Source organism: Lampetra planeri, chromosome 25 (assembly GCF_965212315.1).
Source record: "Lampetra planeri chromosome 25, kcLamPlan1.2.h2, whole genome shotgun sequence".
Classification (NCBI taxonomy): domain Eukaryota; kingdom Metazoa; phylum Chordata; class Hyperoartia; order Petromyzontiformes; family Petromyzontidae; genus Lampetra; species Lampetra planeri.
The window spans coordinates 8225742-8234456 of NC_136131.1; the positions used below are offsets into that span (position 1 = coordinate 8225742).

The 8715-nt window shown below is 50.8% G+C and overlaps 1 protein-coding gene across 1 annotated transcript; it reads right to left on the reverse strand.

Moving 5' to 3' along the window:
- Nucleotides 1-4878: 4878 nt before the first annotated feature.
- LOC144727392 (protein DVR-1-like) lies at nt 4879-7800 on the reverse strand. The gene is made up of 2 exons (XM_078606181.1): nt 7082-7800; nt 4879-6073 (listed from the first exon to the last, which is right to left on the reverse strand). Exons 1-2 carry the CDS (start codon nt 7557-7559, stop codon nt 4896-4898), a joined length of 1656 nt encoding a protein of 551 aa, XP_078462307.1. The 5' UTR covers nt 7560-7800; the 3' UTR covers nt 4879-4895.
- Nucleotides 7801-8715: the final 915 nt, after the last annotated feature.

The following is an 8715-nucleotide window of genomic DNA, read 5'->3' on the forward strand; positions in this document are numbered from 1 at the left end:
CCGTTTTTCATGCGTTTACCGGTTAATGCAAAACACGATTTAAGAACCCGCCCCGACCCCGAGAGACACAATACAATACTCACAAGGCAGATCCAATATATATAGACAGAAATCCACGTACATGCACCGATGTTGAAGATACACTCGTGTGTGTGTGTGAGGTTGATGGTGATGGTGTGAGGTTGATGGTGATGGTGTGAGGTTGATGATGATGGTGTGAGGTTGATGATGATGGTGTGAGGTTGATGGTGATGGTGTGAGGTTGATGGTGATGGTGTGAGGTTGATGATGATGGTGTGAGGTTGATGGTGATGGTGTGAGGTTGATGATGATGGTGTGAGGTTGATGATGATGGTGTGAGAGGAAGGTGTGAAGGGAGTGATGATATTGAGGTCGGTGATGTCGAAGATGAAGATGGTGGCGAGGATGATGTCGAGGGGGTGATGAGGGTGAGGAGGGGGTGAGGGGAGGTGAGGAGGAGGGGGGTGAGGAGGGGGGGGGGGGGTGAGGAGGGGGGGTAGGGTGAGGGGGGGGGTGATGAGGAAGGGGTGATGAGGGGGGGGTTAGGGAGGGGTGAGGAGGGGGGGGTGAGGAGGGGGGGTGAGGGGGGGGTGAGAAGGGGGGGTGAGGAGGGGGGGTGAGGGGGGGGGTGAGAAGGGGGGGTGAGGGGGGGTGAGGGAGGGGGGGTGAGGAGGGGGGGTGAGGGAGGGGTGAGGAGGGGGGGTGAGGAGGGGGGGTGAGGGGGGGTGAGGGGGGTGAGGGTGTGATGAGGTGAATGGATACGAGATGTAACGAGGGAAGAGCGTAGACTGACCGAGTGTGCCGCGTTTACCCCACACGGACGAGCGATCGTCAACATCGTCGAGGTAATGACTCCCGTAGTCATTACCGATGCTAATTCTACCCAACGCACAAATTACTCGAACACAACACACGTACACACACACACATCACACACGTACACATATCACACATACGCACACACATCACACACACACGTACACACACACACATCACACACACACGTACCCACACACATCACACTCACACATACCCAGAGGTGAACAACGATGCGTTGCTGATGATGATGCTGCTGATGCTGCTGCTGCTGTTTACGATGATGTTGATGACACTGCTGCCGGCGCTTGTTGATGATGCTGCTGCTGATGATGGACACTGCTGCTGATGATGCTGCTGTTGCAGGACACTGCTGCTGATGATGCTGCTGTTGCAGGACACTGCTGATGCTGCTGCTGATGATGATGCTGCTGCTGATGATGATGTTGATGACACTGCTGCTGATGGACACTGCTGCTGCTGATGATTCTGCTGTTGCAGGACACTGCTGCTGCTGATGCTGCTGCTGATGATGATGGTCTTGCTTCCACCGCTGTCGTTTCTTTAAAAAAACAGTACCGATGCTGCTGATTGTAGTGTTTTTATCTTGCTGCTGCTTGAAGCTGATGATGCTGCTGACACTGCTGCTGCTGATGATGATCTTGCTTCTACTGCTGATGATGATGATCTTGCTTCTACTGCTGCTCTTTCTTAACGCCGCTGTTATTACTGATTGTAGCGACGATCGTGAAAGCTCCTGCCGCTACTACTGAAGCTGCTGCTGATGTTGCTGCTGCTGCTGATGATGCTGCTGCTGATGTTGCTGCTGCTGCTGATGATCATCAGCCGGCTACTGACGCCTCCTCGGCGTGACAGACACACACAGACACTACGTCTGTCTTTAAACATCACGGGGTGTACTGTAGCGTGTGGGTCTCCGTGCGTGTCGTCTGTGTCTGTCTGTGTGTGTGTCTATATATTAATATATTAAACACTGTATCGCTCGCACATGTGGCCACTTAGCGCCACCACGTGGCCAGTGCCGGGGAGCGGTGGCGGAGCGGTTAGCGCGTTACGGCCCCCGCCCCACCCCCCCGGCTTTACCGCCCGGGTTCGATTCCCGCTCGCGGCCACCAACGATCATCACGAGCCGGTGCTGGGACTCCCCTAGGTCGACTCGGCCTCAAATGAGTATACCCTGGTGCGATTCGTGTAATGACGCTGTCTGAATGACGCCGTCTTTCCGACAGACCTGTTCTTCACCTGAGGACGGCTGCTTGCGTTGTGGCCGAAACGTCGTGAGAATTATTTTATTATGTTTTATTTGTATTATTTTATTATTTCCCTTCTACGTGACTTTACCGAAAGAACCAAGAAGACATTTAAACACTGTAACACTGCACACGTGTGTGGCCCACTTTGCGCCACCGCGTGGCGAGTCCCAGTGTTGTCACTCACCAATCTGTAAATCTGTCTCCGCCTGATGATGCTCGTTGTTATTACTGGCGAAACGTCGTACTCAGATTGTAATTGTTGTGGATTTTCTCTCCGCCACACCGGTGGTTAGTGCTGTACTGGTAACGAATTGGCACGTTCTGTTTACGTGACAAACCTTTATTAATTGACGGTGTCGGTGGTGGCTGGTTTAATTACACATTTATATTTTTACGCGATCTAACCCAAAAAAAAACGTATATTTGGGATCATAAATGTATTATGATTATTTCCAGCGGCCAGCGTTGTTGAAGTACCATGGTCAAATTGCGTCGTGGAGAGGCCTTCATCCAGCAGTGGATTGACAGAGGCTGTAAATTAGTCGCGTTATCACACAGGTTGTCGTCATTACCACCACCACCGTCATAATCAGCATTATCAGCAGCAGCAGCAGCAGACATCCATCAATTATCGATTCCAGTTATTAGCATCACATCGGATTTCTCCAGTATAAACAGATATTCTGATATCCAGAACAAGACCATGCAACGTGTAACGTCGCAATCAATGCCCGATCCACAAATGCGAATGAGAAATCACATCGGTTATCTTGGCTTTACCACCTGAATGTGAAATTGTTGTTGTTGCTCTGCGTCTACATCAGCGATACGAATGAAGAAGCATCATTATCAGCAGCTATTATCTCCTCTATCCACTGCTGAATGAAGGCTCTCCACAAGCCTTGCAACAGCTCCATCCCGACAACGGAACACGAGCTGATTTCTCTTGTAGCTGGAGGGAGATGGTTCCATCATCCTAGTCACAACTGACTTTCACGCAAAAAAATTTCACACAGAATTTTACCAAATTCTAGCTCTTGAGAATGAAAAATATTAGCTCATCGTTCACGTGACAATTCCGTAGCAGTGTGGGAAAGTATACCGAACCTCCGATTAGCACGGTTAGCTACGTACGGTGCGCGAATGAAGTTCAAAATACATACATGCCTCCTCGTGTGTAAAAAAGATCAAACATTTTCACTTGAAAGATATTTTAAGGGTTAATAGAGAAGCCCTGTGCGATATCTCAACAGCCATTCTCTGGACATATGGGGTAAATCGGTCGATAAGATTTCCAAATGGATTCTTCAACTTATAGCTACGACGATGCCTCAAGAGTTTGAATACATTTGGGGGGGAAATATGAAAATCTCACCAGTACAGAAACACGTAAGGAAAACTGTCAAAGTCTTTATTAAAATAAATTGTTCGAACAGAGTATATTGTAAAAGTTGGTTGTGATGCAAACACACACACACGTCTTATGTTTCAGGATATCAGACCAACAAATCAGCATGAGCATTTAACGTATATCTGCACAATAAAGGTTACCTTAGCATTGTTCAGTAGCATTACATGCAAGTAGAAACAACGCTTCGTAAATGCATTAATACAAATTTGAAAGGCTAATTGCACACGGTACTATAATTTCACAATCAAATTAAATGTGTGATTAAATCTGACTGATAATTACAACTTCATACACATCTCCGCTGAGATAACCCATTAATCCAGATGAATGCCGAATGATGCCACTGGAATTAAAAGCATAATTGCGTTGAATTGTGTGTGCACCACCCACCGCCACCACACCACCACAACACACTAACTAACCACACTTTCAGCCACTCATGAGACCGAGTCGAGCTAGGGGATACCCAGGACGGGTTCAAATAATCGTCCCCACACACACGCACTACCAACAGCCACACTCACCCACCACAACCATCCACACGCACTACCGACAGCCGCACTCACCACAACCACCCACCACAACCACCCACAAGCACTACCAACAGCCGCACTCACCCACCACAACCACACTCACTACCAACAGCCACTCACCCACCACAACCACCCACACTACCGACAGCCGCACTCGTCCACCACCACCACCCACCACAACCACCCACACACACTACCAACAGCCACACTCACCCACCACCACCACCCACCACAACCACACACACGCACTACCAACAACCACACTCACCCACCACAACCACCCACACTCACTACCGACAGCCACACTCACCCACCACCACCACCCACCACAACCACCCACACACACTACCGACAGCCGCACTCACCCACCACCCACCACAACCACACTCACTACCGACAGCCGCACTCGTCCACCACCCACCACAACCACACTCACTACCGACAGCCGCACTCGTCCACCACCCACCACAACCACACTCACTACCGACAGCCGCACTCACCCACCACCCACCACAACCACACTCACTACCGACAGCCGCACTCACCCACCACCCACCACAACCACACTCACTACCGACAGCCGCACTCGTCCACCACCCACCACAACCACACTCACTACCGACAGCCGCACTCGTCCACCACCCACCACAACCACACTCACTACCGACAGCCGCACTCGTCCACCACCCACCACAACCACACTCACTACCGACAGCCGCACTCACCCACCACCCACCACAACCACACTCACTACCGACAGCCGCACTCGTCCACCACCCACCACAACCACACTCACTACCGACAGCCGCACTCGTCCACCACCCACCACAACCACACTCACTACCGACAGCCGCACTCGTCCACCACCATGCCGTCGTAGTGACGAAGCACCACGTTGTCGCTGTTGTCGTAGTAGAGCATGGAGATGGGCGACAGGTGCACGGGCACGCAGCACGGCTGTGGCACCCCGCGCGGGTCCACCGCGTGCACCAGCGTCTGTAGCACGGCGTGGTTGGTGCCATTGAGGGCCTCCCCGAGCGGGTAGGGGCACTCGCCCGCGCAGTAATTGGCCAGGTATCCCTGCGGAGCGATCACCCAGTCGTGCCAGCCCACGTCTCGGAAGTCGATGTAGAGTCGTCGGCGCTTGCACACGTTGCTGGGAGTGACCGGAGATGCTGATGACGACGACGATGATGATGATGATGATGATGCTGATGTTGAGGATGATGCTGATCCGGGTGACGTGGGGAATGGGGAGTGGAGGTCGTGGTGATTGTCGCCCATACTACTTTGGTGGGATGCGCTCCGTTTGGCACGTCTCGTCGTGCACCGAGAGCCATCCATGGAGATGAGGAGCAGCGAGGAGCGAAGTTCCTGCTCGGCACGTTCGCACAGGCTCGGTTCCTTCGAGGCCGATGATGTTGCTGCCCACGGGGTCTCCTCCACTCCTGCGTTCGACTTCGATGACGACGACGCTGCTGCTGCTGACGATGACGAAAAGGGCATTGATCCCTCCTCATTCCATTCTGTGGACAGATCCGTGGATGATGACGACGACGACAATGACGACAATACACCTTCCAACGCCGCGTACAGCTTCGATGAAGAGGACAACGATACCTCTTCCACGTCGGTGTGCAACACATCCTCTTCCTCCACCACCTCCTCCTCAATTTCCAGGAAGACGCTCAGCTGCCCTTGGCCGATGGCTTTCCGCGCCTCCTCGGTCAGGTCGAAGGTCCAAGCCGAGCGAGAGAGCCTCACGGAGCTCGACACAATGGCTCTTAGCCGCTGCTGCTGCTGCTGGGTCCCTCCTGCTCCGTGTATCGCCGAGATCCGGAGGGACACGGGCACTTCCCCGCTTTTGGGACCGTAGGACGCTGGCGGCAGGACCAGCTGCAGCCGAGCCATCCCGATCTCCTCGCCAGCCTTTTGCGCCACCGTCAGGTTGAAGAGGAGCCGTCGGGACGCGCAGAGCGACCGCGCCGTGGAGATCCGCGGAAGGTCCACGTGGCTGCCTGTGCACAAGGGTGGATGGATGGAGAATTTGAATTAAAAATCAGCTATAAAGCTCTTGTTTCTCCCCACCAGATATTTCAGTAGGGGCACGGGGTAAGAACGTTACAACAAACATTACAAAAAACGATAGCAGTGCAAAGGTAAACAAATCACTGACAACTAAAACTTCAAATTTTTGTTTATCTTACCAGGTATAGCCCACGGAGGTATTACCTCTTTTTTATTAAGAGACTCGACCACAAATGATAGCTCAACAAAGTGGCTCACCACGTGGACATTTAAAGACAGATCAAAGGGACACGCGGCGAGATGAAGAGTCACATTTGAGACCAAGGGTTAGGGGGAACACGTATTTTTTTACTCAAGTAACTTTCAAGTTTGGCGGTCAACACATCAAAAACTCTCTCAATAGTAATGCGTTACAAAAAGGTAATTAGGGCTTACCATCACCGCGCGAGCTGGCATTCTAAACTCAGCGTCGTTCCCGGGTACTAATGATGTCCACCCCCCCTCCTCTCGAACTCGATTAGTAAGGATAGTTATATCCGATTGGCGAGGATGTTTTGCAATGACATATATCTTGCGGGTCACAACGACTGTTTCGCTCGTTCTCCCGCACTCCCTCCCATTGTCCTTTTTTTCTCTCTCTCTCCAGGTCTCAATAATAACCTTGCTCAATTCTCGAAATGTATTGACTCATCTACTCGTATAACTTTTCATAGTACAGTTTTTTTGGTGGCCGCTTGACGTTTTGGAGCCTTTGGAGCCCCGTGCTGAGCAACGGTAAAACATTTTTTACATGCAATGTGTTAATAATCAAGATGAGAATATGTATTTATACCGGAGTAATCCGATGAGCTATAAAGCTCCCTTTCACACATGTCCAGTAAGAGCATGTCAGAACGTCGCAACAAACGATACAAAACACAATAGGAGTGCAAAATTTCGGTCCACGAGCCAGGAGGTCACAGCATCAGAGTTGACCCCACTGACCAGCAAGGGCTCACCTTGGTCTGGAATATGTCGAATGATGTTGCCGGTCACTCCGTATCGGGGTAGGCGACACGGCCGCTCTCGAGCCCCTCCATCACCACCGCCATCGGCACCACCACCATCGGCACCACCACCACCATCATCAGCACCATCATCAGCACCGCCATCGGCACCACCACCACCATCATCAGCACCGCCACCAGCACCACCGCCACCAGCAGCACCACCATCATCACCTCCGCGGTAAAGCTTCCACATAAAAGCCGGGATGGCGCGGCGAGCAGCCGAGGGTTTGGGCCGCTCAGTGAGACCCAGGGCCCGAAGAAAGTGCATCTCTTGCTTCTTGAAGTCATCTTCGAGGTCATCCTCAACCCCTGGTTGAACGGGAGCAGCTTTGTCTGCGGTCTCGTGCCCCAAAGTGCCAGCCGTCAGCAGATGAGCGTAGTTGAACAGCAACGATAGCAGCAGCAAGATTAGCACGTGGGTCCCCATTGTTGTGATTCTTGCTGCTGGCGATGATGATGATGACGCTGCTGCTATTCCAAGTTTCTTTAAGCAACTGAACTGGATACGTTCTCGACGTCCTGGAGGTTGTAGAACTTTTTTTTTAAACCCTCTGCTCTTGTGTTTAATGGTCACACAAAAAAAACCCAGCGAGCAGAGGCGAATGTGTGTTTTGAAATCTCAATCACCTTCTCCTCCCCCGCACTATGTACACATCCCACCACCTCATCCTCCCTCAATCAACCCCCCACCCCTCTTCACAGTAGGAAGCCCTCTATCCCAAGTCGCTCCGCTGGCTGATTAGCATTCCTGCAATCCCTGAAACTAATCAAGGGGCAGATGCTGAGATTGACAAACACGGAGCTCTAACGGACAATGTATTTTCTGACGTGCGATGCATTATCTAACGTGCTTTATCTTACAGAAAGTACAATTATTTAGCGTACAATATATTATTGGTTCTTTCGGTAAAGTCACGTAGAAAGAACCAAGAATATGAAACCCTGCAGTCACGAAAGCTTTACATCAAAATTTAGTACAATATATTATCTAAAGTAAAATTGTTATCTGGAGTGCAATTGATTATCTGAAGTGCAATGTATTATCGAACTCACGTTGTATAATCTCACACATTGATAAAGTTAATCATACGGAATAGAAAGCAACATACACATTAGAAGTAAGTTGTTACATCGGTGTAATTTGCCTGCTTTGTGGGTGGAGCGGTGGCGCAGGGGTTAGCGCATCGCGCAATAAACCTGACGACCTGAGTTCGATTCCCGACCACGGCTAACAACTTATTAAGTTAACATGCATCAATATGATGTGCTATGAATCAGGGTCATTACCCGAAACGTCACATATATTTCCATTTTGGGGGGGGGCAGTGTTATTGACGAAGGTTCGTGTTATTACCACTGCCAACGCGGCATTACAAACGAGTGATCAACATCAGATGATTAGGGACATGCATCGTCATCGTCAACAGCCATGAGCAATCCACTGCTGGATGAAAGGCCTCACCACGTCGCCGCTTTCCCTCGAAGTCACGCACGGGTCTTGATTTCGGCGACATTAAATTATAACTGCGACATTAGATTATAACTGCGACATTAGATTATAACTGCGACATTAGATTATAACT

Excerpts from the sequence above, each read along its gene's own strand:
- LOC144727392 (XM_078606181.1), bottom strand. The coding sequence starts at position 7,559 with ATGGGGACCCACGTGCTAATCTTGCTGCTGCTATCGTTGCTGTTCAAC. Across the intron at positions 6,074-7,081 it reads TCGACATATTCCAGACCAAG|GCAGCCACGTGGACCTTCCG; the intron begins GTGAGCCCTTGC and ends CCTTGTGCACAG.